At 43.6% G+C, this 12,390-nt stretch overlaps 1 protein-coding gene across 1 annotated transcript in view; it reads left to right on the top strand.

Moving 5' to 3' along the window:
- Positions 1 to 9,787: 9,787 nt before the first annotated feature.
- PCLO (piccolo presynaptic cytomatrix protein) overlaps positions 9,788 to 12,390 on the top strand; it is a gene marked incomplete at both ends in the record, with an annotated part of 319,291 nt that continues 316,688 nt past the window's right edge. Inside the window, one exon of the mRNA XM_084205371.1 lies at positions 9,788 to 10,029. Within this exon, the coding sequence (XP_084061497.1) occupies positions 9,788 to 10,029 (242 nt within the window). The remainder of the gene's footprint in view (positions 10,030 to 12,390) is intronic.

Here is a 12,390-nt window from a genome sequence, read left to right on the forward strand (position 1 = left end):
GAAAGAGTTCTCATAACCCTCTTCCTCCATGCCTCCAGCTGTTACACAGATTTTTCCTTGAGGCTTAGAAACTGTTCTTGATCTTAACTGCAGGTGTTATTTGCACTGGATTTGTCAGCCAGGGGCTTGTACTGTGAAGGAAGAGAGCATTTAGGAAAGGCTTATAAACTTTACCTTTTCAGGATACACTAAAACTGAGATTCAGCTTAAGACGTGGGGACATCTAAATTTCAAGATGTGGCTTCCCACAAAGCTGTCTAACTTTATTAGGCATGCACTGCTCCCTTAAGTTATGTGCCCACAGGCAGGTATGTAATGCCATTTAATGTGCCTTATGGTAGGGCGGGCAGATATGACTGAGAATTTATAAAATAAATTATAGATCTTATAAAAGATCTCTTTCTCTCTGCACTGGCAGCTGGAGTCTTAAGTAGCATATAACATGTTTATGCAATTGCATCCCATCTGTTATTCACCTGATTCCCCCTTAATGGTTTATGGACTGGCTCTCATCCAGCTGCAATGGGAGTCTGAACACTCATCTCACATGTAGAGTTTGTTTGTGGGTATTTAAATGTAGGCATCCTCTTAGCTTAGTTAAATCCTGCTCTAGAATCCAATTGCTTAGTGTGAAAATGATGGTAAGGACTCTGAAAATCTGAATGCTTATTTAAAGAGTGCAAAAGCTGTTAAGGGCAGTGGACCTTGGGACCTAGGGGAGTTTTCCTGCCATGCCTCTTGAGATAAAGCTGCTGTGGTTCCCTGTTTGAAGTCCACCCAGTAGCAAGGCCGACCTTGTATAATCAGTACACACATATATGCACACTCAATTGTTCCCTGAGTAAAGACACAGCAAGCAGATGAAGTTGTGAATTGCAAATAACAAGAAATCATGAGATACTTTTTTGTACGTCATGGCTAGAGCATGTGAGTTTTTAAATTCTTAAACCATAAATTACCACTGTTAGAATAAGATGTGTCACTGTTCCCATATAATAGACAAGAAAGCCTCCTACACAGTGGTATCCAGTTAATCACTAGAAGTGATTATCTTCTAGTGGCTACCTACAGGTATATTAAAAAAAAAAATCTGTTTAACAACAGGAAGTCTTGATTTCTTAAGCTGTGGATCATCTTTTAGGTTTAGCAACTTGTTGAGGAAAAAGAGACTTCTACATTTCCAGATGATACAAGCCACTGCAACATGCCTAATTATCTAAAGAAAGTGATATTGTAAGAGTTAGAAAAGTGTACTGAATAGAGTAAACTTGGGGGTTTTGGACTATACTGAGCTTCATTGTTTCTTATTTCATTATAGCAAAACTTTGACATACAGGCAACAAATTATAAAAATATGTTTTTGTTTGTAAAGGCACTAGATATTTAATAAGAGAAGATCTGTTTCTAAAGTTGAAATTGCACCATGTGGAGTTATACTGCTGCAGAAGTTGTAAGAGGCTAATGAAAGTTGCACATGGCATTGAAAAGTATCACACAACCAATGGTAATTTACATTTTCAGGTACTGGATACTATGAAGGATGTCCTGTGTGGTATGAGACCTATGATAAATGAGAGCAAGATTGTCACCCCATTTTATTAAGTTTTTCTAAGCCTTCTGATGTTTACATTCTTGTAACTAACTTTCTCACGCACTTTATGTAAATAACATATTGTTTTGCATTCTTTTATGGAGGAGGAGAAATTTGATGGACTGTTGGTTTGTCCAGTGTCATTGGAGAGGTGGCACTGTCATCCTGCAATCCACTGTCACTTTTGGAAATCTATAAATGTTGGAGTCAGAAATTAAACTTCCCTTCCTTTTACCTTGGAGAGCTGCGTGTCCGCGTTGTTTTATTTCGTGTCCTATAGCGACAAAAGATATTATGCATTCCTGGGTGCTCATCCACATGGGCACCAATGACACTGCCAGGGAAGATCCTGAGGCTTGCAAAAGTGACTAGAAGGGTCTGGGTGCAATGGTGAACAGCATGGGAGTCCAGGTTTTATTCTCAACCCTCCTGGAGAAAAGGACAAGCTTGGGCAGGAGTAGATGTGCATTTCATGAGATCCCAGGTCTGTCTGAGGTTTAGTGGGGTCCCTTGTGTGCCTGGTGTGCTGAGATGGACAGAAAGAATGTCTTTACAAAAGATAAAGGTAAAGAGAAAGGGAATTGCTGCTAATGTAAAGGAGCATCTCTTCTGTGGCATGGGCAACAGTGTAGTTGAGAGCTTGTATGTCAGGGTCAGAGGAGAGGCCAGTAAACATGACATTGTGGCAAGAGCATGTTACAGACACTCTGAATGTGACTGAAGAAGTAGACAGCCTTCCTTAAATAGTTGAATAAAATCTTTGTATTACAGACTTTGTTTTTCAGAGGATATTCAAGCCTCCCTGACACCTGCCAAAAGGGCAGTACAGCAGGACACGTCCCCAGAAAATTCTGGAGGTTGTCATGTACAGCTTCATAATACAAATATTGTGTGTGACAAGCAGAGGTGATGTTTTCCTGGACATTCATGGCCTCTGAAGAGCTTGTTGGGGATGTCATGGTCAGTGACAGGCAGGCTTGGTCAGTGACAATGAAACTGCAGAGCTCAAGATCCTGAGGGGATTCCCGAGGAAGGCAAGAAACAGAACCCAGACCCTGAATTTCAGGAATGTAGATTTCAACTTAGTCAGAGAACTGGGAAGCAGTATTGAAGGGCAAAGGAGCTCATGAAAGTTAGATCTTTAAGATCAGTCTCCTTGAAACAAAGCAATGATCCATCCTAGTACTCACAAAAATTAGTGTATATATCAGGAGTCTGTCTTGGTTAAACAAGGACCTGGCTGCGGTCCAGTGCAAAAAGAACATTTATAAGAGTAAAGCAGGCTAAGGAGGAATTTAGAAACATTGCTTGGGTAGGTACAGATGGTGTTAGGTAGGTCAAACAGTGGAAGATGATAGAGTCAGTGATCTGAGTAATCTCAATATATACAGATCCACAGGAATATAAGAGATGCATCTGTGAGTACTCAGAGATTTGGCCGATGTCATATGAGGTAAGTCTTAGGTGTCCTTGAAAGGTTGTGGAGACTGGGGGAGTTCCCTGATTACTGGGGAAAGGAAAATGCTGCAACCATCTTCAGAAAGAACTAAAAATAATAGCAGTAAACAAAGAGCAGGTCAACCTCACCTTTGTTCCTGGAAAAATCGTGGAGTGAGTCCTGTTGTAAGCCATTTCCAGACAAATGAAGAGGAAGATGGTGAATGAAAATATCCAATATAGATGTACAACATGTAGGTCATGCTTTGGCCAATTGGATTGCCCTTAACTAGTTTAATAAGTGTATCAATGATCTGGAGGAGAAGGACCCTCATGTTTGCCCATGATTCCAAACTGGCAGATGAGGTCAATGTGCTCTATGGTAGGGCTGGCATCCAAGGAGATGTAGACAGAGTGGAGGAATGGGCAGACATGAACCCATTGAAATTCAGGAGGGATTTGTGCAAAGACCTTCACTTTAGATGGTCAACAGTATATTGGGCTGTATTGTAGCCAAGAAATTGAGGGAACTGATTATTCCTTTGTACTCAGCATTTGTGATATTGCATCTGGAGTGCGGCAGCCAGGTTTGGGTTCCTCTGCATAAGAAAGAGATTGACAAACTGGAATAAGTCCAATGAAGGGTTGCCCAGACTGTTAGGAAATTGGAGTAACTGTCCTCCAGAAGCTGAGAGATCTGACTGAATTTGACTGAAAGTTGCTCTGAGCAACCTAATATATTTTGGCCTTGTTTTGAGAAAGTGGTTGGTTGGGGTGACCATTGTAAAATTGGTTTTGGACTAAAATGAAAATCAAAGCCTTTGGGATATATGACTGGTTTGGTGCCCTTATGAGCAAGGAGCTATTTCTAATGCCAAGAGTATAAAACCTCTAAGTACATATCTGAAGAGAAGGATAAACTTTCTTAGTCCTGAAGAGTTCTACTTTTTGGGATAAAGACTGTTGTTTACTTTACCTGAAATGAACAGTATTCAGAGCCCATTTTAAGGACTATAGAACAAAGAGAATGTTTTTACATTTTTCTTTCTAATTCTGTCACAGAGACAGCTGGTAGCTCATGCCAGTAAACCTAGTTAGTGTATTAAACGTGCTCTACAGCATGTCACTCAATATGTGGTAAGCAATGGAGCAATGGGCAGAACCCACTGGAAATGTATGCTCTGCATTCCTGTTATCATTCTACTTGTGAGCTCCTACGGAAGGAAGTGCTTAACTCTAATCTCTTATCCTTGGAAATGGTAACCTTGGCCAATATTTAGGGGTTTTGGTTAAAATTCATGTAATACAGAAGAGTTACATTTGATTTAATATCCACTCCCCTCTACCCACTACCAGCCCCCCTGCCCCCCCCCCCCCCACCCCACCCAACCCCCAACCACCTGGATTCATTTAGAAGGAAAAAAATATGTAACATTATGTTTAAAATGACCCTGTTCTCTGTGGCATAGGCAGGACCTGAACATATAATCTGTATTTGTACTTCACTAGCAAGACTTTCCTCTGTTTAGGCTATGAGGTGTTCCTACTGTGTTCTTGGCATGAAAGAGATAACTGCTAGGGGAATTAGAACATTCAACACTCTTATGTTACCAGTTAAAATCCTAAGAGAAAGATCCTGAGGGTCTCACTGTTATGCTCGCTGGTACAAACCAAATTCTTTATTTTAATTTGATTTATCAGAACTGGCTGCTAATGACAGCTCCAATCTTCCCCTAGGTTCTTCCTTGGGTTTGCTTTTGAATTGTAATAATTACACATATGAGTCTTTCACCATATAAGCAAATAAAAATTGAACTCTTTGTGGTGGCATCTGTACCACATTAATTTGGACTCAACTGCTGCAGGTGAATTTGCTCATATTAAAGAAAGCAACAGGAGAGCAATAGGACAGAACAACAATATTGCTGTTGCGTGTTGTTTAGGACACAGTCTTTGAGATTAGTGGCTTTTTTCCCATCCTTCACTTTAAGATGCAAATCACTATTTGTGTAGTAAAAATACTGATTGCAAATTATGTTTAACATTGTGACTAATCTGTGCTATGCTCATATTGTGAGCATGTCAGGATTCCTGTGCTGTACTCAGGTGCCAGACCTTGTTTTGCTGAAGTAAGAAAATGTGGTTGTGAGATTGCTGTGAAAACTTAGCCAGGTGCCCATGCCCTGGCTATTCAGTAGGGTAAAGTGCATGTACTAATCCTGTTTCACTTAGACTATGATAATGAGGCTAGATATCTGCAGAAGCTTCTCAGAAGTGATTCATTTAATCTTAAAAAGGATGCTATAACAGTAATGCTATTATATCAGTGTGCATGGTGTCCCAAAAGCCCAGACACTCAGGTATTCTGGAGTACCACAAATGATTCTGCCCAGGACATTTTATAATACCTGGTAGTTTTAATGCTGTATTCAGTTTTGGGTTAGGTGGGTTGTTTTCCCTTAAATAGGTGAGTTTTGAAGGAGTTTTGAAACAGGGTAGATCACTATTCCACTGGTTTCTCAACCTGCATTTAAAAAGTAATGGAATAGAGAGTTCTATGCAGAAAGAGAAGAGTTATATATGTTTGAATAGAAGAGCAAAAACACACAATGCTTTGCAAGGTACCTTGTTATCATAATTTACTGGTTGTTTTGGTGAGTAGTAATTCAGGTGAGACTGGAGAGTAGTCATGACCTTCAAGAACATTTGCTGTGCAGTATTTAGCCAAACTTTGGTTGGTATGTGGATGAAGACACAGAATTTTGACACAGAATTAGAACTTGTGAGGCAAGCCTTGCTGGTGGGAGCTATCATTACAAGGCACTGCTCATTCTGTATAGCAGATGGACTTAACTGCTGGAGCATCTCTTTTAAACTCCACAGTCTCTGTATCTCTGAAATGAGGAGATAAATGTGATAGGGACACTGCAACATTTACCTAAAAATTTATACAAATTAGAATAAAAAATATTAATATGTAAAGTTTTAGAAATATGTTTATGCAAATTCTAGCTTCTCTGCTAGTTTCCTCTATCTTATTTTGTGGTACTGATCAGTACAGCCTCTGGTAATCACTAACAATTAACACAACTCTACCCTCTTCACTTTTGTCTGGGCACAGTGCCAGGCAGATTATTAAGGTATAAAAGTTTCTCTCATTTTGCTAGTTCATGCCAAGGTGTTACTGACCTCTTCCTCTCTTCTGATGATCTTAGCATTACTTCTCCAACTACTCTGCACTAAATGACTTTTTCTCAACTGTAAAATGTAAAGAGCACATCTATACTAAGTAGCCCGGTGATGAAAAAATTGGATGTCTTCAATGTTGTTAATCAGTATATTAACTTCCAGCACTCATTTTAGTGCTGCAGATATACTCTTAACTGAGATTCCCTTACCCCAGATTGCATTCAGCACCGGCAAAGGATGAACTAGTGTCCTTGTGCTGCTTCTGCATCCTCAGCTCTAACATGGACTGGCTCCTTTGGAGATTTGATGTATCTGTTTGCATACCAAATTGGTCAGGCCTTGTTGAAAGTACTGCATTACTGATAAAGCACAGTGTTTAGTCTGAATGAAGTTATATCACTTCAAATATATGGTGCCTCTGTTTTGCAGGAATAAAGATGCCATGTATGTCTCAATGTAAAATATAAAAATGTTTGTGATTGTGCTCTTCTATTTTGGATTCAAACAGATACAATTAAGATTCTACAAAAACTGTGATCAGGTCCTCGAAGGGCAGTTTGATTTGCTGCTATTCATGATTATCCTTTTATATTACCTAGTATCAAAGAAAAGGTAACTTGCTTCTGTATCTCTGCCTCTAAATTTTCAGAAATTTGCATGCACTTTAAAAAAGACTGTTTTATCTCTGAAAAGGTTTTAATCATATTTTTCTGTGCTAGAGATTAAGCAATTTTTTTATAAGGGTTTTTGTACTGCCACCAGTGAGATGTTTCTTGCAAGTTAGATATTACAATTTTTGAGAAATGGGCTGATTAATTTGATAACTTTTCTTTCCTTGCTACATCAGAATCTTAAGACTCATTAGTTTGTGCGTTTCATCGTTTACACCAAAATGAGAGAGTTCTTGTGACTTTTGGACAGACCATAAAGTACATAGGGAGAAAGATGTGGAAATTATAGGATGCAGGGAAACAGGCCTGCAGCAGAACTTCTGGAACAGATACCTATTTATTTCATGCTCTTTCAAAACTGTGAAAAGAGACTGTTTCCACAAAAATCCCTAAGATATTTGAAATCATATTTTAAGGTGAAATCCTTGGCTTCAGTGAAGCCAATAACAAACTTCCCACTGATGGTCATTTCTCATCCTTTGCCTCTTTTTGAGCTCATCTTACTTTCTTAGGCCTTAATGTCTCTTCCTCCTATTTTCTATCTCTGTTTTGTACTTGTCTTCTTCCAGGCAGCAGCACTTTGCACACCTATTCATAATTATATATATGATGTCCATTTGTGCAAAATGATGTTGGGATGTGTTTCTTTCTAACCCCCTTAACTGAACTTTGTCTTTCCTTCCCATGTCAAGGGAATCCACCTTTCTTTAGGTGTGACTGCATTGTGTGCAGGCTCTCCCACAGGCCTTTCTAATATCTTTACCTAGAACATCATGTAAAGAGGCAGCCACTTACACTCATGTCATGCTTCTCCACTAAGACAGTTTTCCCTCTGTGCTTTATCATGTTCTCTGCTGAGCTGTTCTCTTGATGTGTTACTTGGAGCCACTCAGGAGAAAAGTAGTAAGCCCCCAGCTGCTACTAGTTTCATCACTTACTGTGAACCAGTACTGGAAAAATGATCGCTGATTGCTGCACTACAAGAGTACTATAAATATTTGTACAGCATCCCTATGTAGGTCATTTTGGGAGCTCATATGCATACAGCTGTGTCTGAAGCAAAGCACTAATGAAGCTAAAGGAGACAAGCAAGAGTACCAAATGCTAGCACATCTTCCTCAGTAAAACAAATTATATTTGCGAAGAACTAGTTGCTTAACAAACATATTTGAATATGCAAAATATGGCCACAATTTAGTAAGATCTCTAGAAAGGATTTGGTAAAAACTTGGCTTTGATCAATGAGGCAGGAAAACTAGTGGTAAAGACATAGAAAGGCCAAGGCATTTAGTGGCTTTTATGGATTGGGTTTGTCCTTTAGTCTCCCAGGTCTCTGAGGGAAAGTATGAGCTGTAGTAGAGAGTACTTAAACCAGTTGGACACGCAGAAGCTTATGGCACTAAATGGGATGGATCAAAAAGTGATGAGGGAGTTGATGCTACTGCAAAGTCAGTAATCTTCAGAAAGTCACTGGTAAAGTTTCCTAATGACCAGAGAAAAGCAAGCACTGTACCCATCTTCAAAAAGTAGATCCACAAGAGAACTACCAGGCAGTTCGACAAATGTGGCCAGTACCCTTCCTGGGAAAGTTATGGAGCAAGTTCTCTTAGAAGCCGTGTCCAAACAGACAAAAGATAAGGTTATGAAAAACAGACAGCATGTGTTTAACCCCAGGCAAATCACTCCATCAGGCTTTCAGCATGATCAACTATAACATTCTTATAGTCAAATTAGGGAAACCTGTACAGTGGATGAAAAATAGACTGAACTGTTGGGCTCAAACCAGCTGTGGTTATTTGCATCACGTCCAACTGCTGGCGTGTTACTATTTGTATCTTTCTGACTAATGGTATGTGATGTCTCTGCTACTGATGTGAGCAAGGCATGGAATACATTCTCTGCAAATCTCAGCTGGGAGAACAGTAGATACACTAAAGAGCAGGGCCACTCTGCTCCATCCAGGTGGGAGGATGAGCTGGCAGGAACGTCTTGGAGTTGAAGAATAATGGCAAGTGGAGAGTTCTGTATCTGGCAAGGAGTGTACTGGGATAGGTTGTCCCAAAAGCAGCTTTGCAGCAAACATCCAGGTGAAATGCATTCCAGCAGTACGTGGTTGTGATGAAGAATGCCAGAGGCAGACTGACCTCTGCTACCTCAAGTGTGGCTGGAAGGTTGGAGAAGGTTATTCTCCTCAATATATTCAGTAGTTGTGAAACTGCATTAGAAGCACAGTGTCCAGTTTGGGGCTAATTGGTCCTGGAATGTCACTGATATGGTGGAGACAGTCATCACGATGGTAGTCCAGTACTGAAACACAGAACGAGAGAAGCTGTAAAATCTCTATCCACAGAGACATTCAAAACTCTGCTGTTCTGGGCACGGAGCAATCCAACCTCTACCCTTAAGGGGTTGCTTGGAGGGGGCGTCCCCCAGACGCGCCTTCCAGTCCCTCTTACTTTCCTTCGGGCGAGCGAGGCTTCCTCAAGCTTTAACCGCTCGCTAGCACATCCTTGGCCGCAGAGGGAAGGAGAGCGGGAGGCAGCACCCGCAGGGACGGCGGCGGCTCCCCGCTCGGTCCCTTACGATGCGGCGGGTGCGCGGGGCGGGGGCGGCGGTGCCTTTAAAGGCCGGGGCGCGGGGCGGGCCCGGAGCGCGGGGGGAGCCGCCCGCCCGGAGCATGCGCTGCGCGGGGCGGCGGAGCGCGGCGGGCGGCACCGCCGCACTCCCCCGGCAGCCGCGGCGGCAGCCAGCGAGCCCCAGCCCGGCCCCGGCGCTGCCGCCGCCGCGCGGGGCCGTGGTGGCGGTCGCGGAGCCCTGATTGCCCGCGGGGGAGCGGGGCTGCGAGCCGCCCCCCAGCCCGGTCTGCGCCCGACGGGAGAGGCGGCGAGCCGCGGCGGCCATGGGCAACGAGGCGAGCCTGGAAGGAGGCGAAGGGCTGGGCGCCTTCCCCGAAGGGGCGGCGGCGGCCGGGGATGGCGGCGGCTCCGCGGCCCCCTTGCAGAGCCTGGTCCCGGCCGGGGTGGAGGCGGACCTGAGCCAGCTGAGCGAGGAGGAGAGGAGGCAGATCGCCGCTGTCATGTCAAGGGCGCAGGGGCTGCCCAGAGGGAACCTCGCCGGCGCGGAGCCGCCTCCCATGCAAAGGCATGCACGGAAAATCTCCCTTCTCCCGCTCCTCCCTTCCCCCTCCTCCGTCTCCTCGCGGTGGGGCGGGGGGCGAGTCGCAATACGAGCTGGGCCCGCTGCACCCGGAGCCGGCGTTCCATTTTGCTGGCAGAGGGAGGGAAGGGGTGGCCGCACGGGCGCGGGCACCAGCACGGATCCTGCCCCCTCTGGCTCTCCCCACTACAGCGGTCTCTGATAATAGCGGCGGTCCCCGGTTCCGTGGGCTGCGCCCTCCTTTCCTGCCTTGCACTGATCTGGAGCACGGGCAGTTTGTGTGTCGGGGCGGGGAGTGATGTGCAGACACCGTTGTGGTTTTCTGTGTGCGGGTGTGTGCTTTACGGGGCTGGATGCCCCACATCTCTGCTAGGAGCCAGGGAAGCGGCTGGGTTCTGCAAGCGTCTGGAGAGAATCTTGTTGAATCTTCCAAGGCTTTTGGGCATAATACATTTGCTGGCCGTTACTCTGCCAATTCTGAACCTCTACAACTATCATTTGGCTTCATTAAATAGTCATGGATTGAGGAGGTCTGTTTCAGCCTATTTTTTCACCCTTATTTTGCTTTTCCTTTTTTTTTTCCCTTAATAGTTGGAAGGGGAGAGGCTAAATAGACTAAATTGCTTGCCACGGTATTCAGTGTTCTGGAGAGTCATGACTTTACCTCACTGTGCTTTTGCGAAGGCTGGGGTAATTTCCTTCCCCGTTCTTTGCCTGCCCCTTGGCGAATTCACAGCCCGACGTGCAACAAGCCCGCCCCCCACCCGGCTCTTCGGGGCTGCCGCTGTCCACGGTGCTGAACCCCCTCCTGGCCCGGCCCCGTGTCGCTGTCCTCGGTGCTGAACCCCCTCCTGGCCCGGCCCCGTGTCGCTGTCCTCGGTCCTGAACCCCGTCCTGGCCCGGCCCCGTGTCGCTGTCCTCGGTGCTGAACCCCCTCCTGGCCCGGCCCCGTGTCGCTGTCCTCGGTGCTGAACCCCCTCCTGGCCCGGCCCCGTGTCGCTGTTCTCGATCCTGAACCCCTCCTGGCCCGGCCCGTCACCCGAGGCCGGCGCCTCTGTTGCTCTCCGACTCCTGGAGCTGGGTGTGTTGTTTGTCTTGAAGGAGGAAGCTGAAAGGAGCCTCCTCGAGTGTTTCACGGTGCATTGACCTCACCCCACCATACATGCATATTCAGTTTATATAATATCAGGTTTATATAAGTGAATTCTAGAAGAGAGGCAAGGAGCGTGGGACTAAATTAATTCTTGGGCAATTATTGGAGTCACTGAGATTATACCTGAGATGATGGTCTCCATTTTTTGAAACTGGAAGTCAAATCTTCCTACTTCATGTGTTGCTTAATTATTGATCAGGCATTAGCACTGTGTGTAAAATAAAATTTTCCATTCAATTCAGGTCTCCGCACAGCTTCTGTTAATGAGGAACATTAATGAGAAAAAGAAATATTCTTTAGTTCCATGAAAATAAGCTCAAAATTCCCTTTTGTATAATCATCTATGAACAAAGACACAAGTACTTTGAAACTTACTTTTTACTGGAACAATACCATGAAAAAATAAAGATAAATGTTCTTGGAAGTCATTAGAGTAGGCTGAACTCATTGCAATGTGAATATCTCTGCATTTATAAATGGCTGCTTTCCTACAAACATATTTATATCAGAAGCTACTTTGATCTTGTTAGCATACCATACTTCCACCCTCTATTTAAAGTAAGAGGACTCTAAATTTGTGAATTACAGCCTTTTACCTTGCGTCAGATTGTCAGCTTTGACTATTATAGCAGCTCCCATCATAGTATCTTCATGCCTCTCCACTGTAATGAAGTTACTACTTGTCTTGTCTCTTGGTTTGTGGCTTTATTTGCTCCTCTTGCTGTTTGCTTTCTTTGCTGTTGAGAGTTACCAAGAATGTTTGCAGTAATTATCAAGAACCTGATACAAACAAAACCCTTGGAGTAAGACTCTCCTAAGGATTACAGATCACCCTCTTCCAGACTAAAACTGGAACTAGGTTTTTTTTGGTTTTTTTTCCTTTTTTTCTTTCCATTCCAAATGTTAAGTGACAGAGTGTCATCAAAAGAGGAATTCTGGCGTTCAGTCCATATAGCTTTGCATTTTGGCAGTGTTCTTATTGTAGCATCTGTTAATTTTTAACTTATTAAATGGATTCTTCCTTTGTGATTTCCATTATAACATTAGAGTCTAATAATTATTTTCTATTCTAAATGCTCTCATTCCTGCTCCCAAAATAACCCTAAAGTGTACAAATTCCTTATGATTGCTGGTATCCTAAGGTAATATTTCTTGCAAATACAGGCTTTTTAATAGTAAGTCATACATGTCCC

The sequence above is a fragment of the Fringilla coelebs genome, assembly GCF_963513975.1.
Source record: "Fringilla coelebs genome assembly, chromosome: 5".
NCBI lineage: Eukaryota > Metazoa > Chordata > Aves > Passeriformes > Fringillidae > Fringilla > Fringilla coelebs.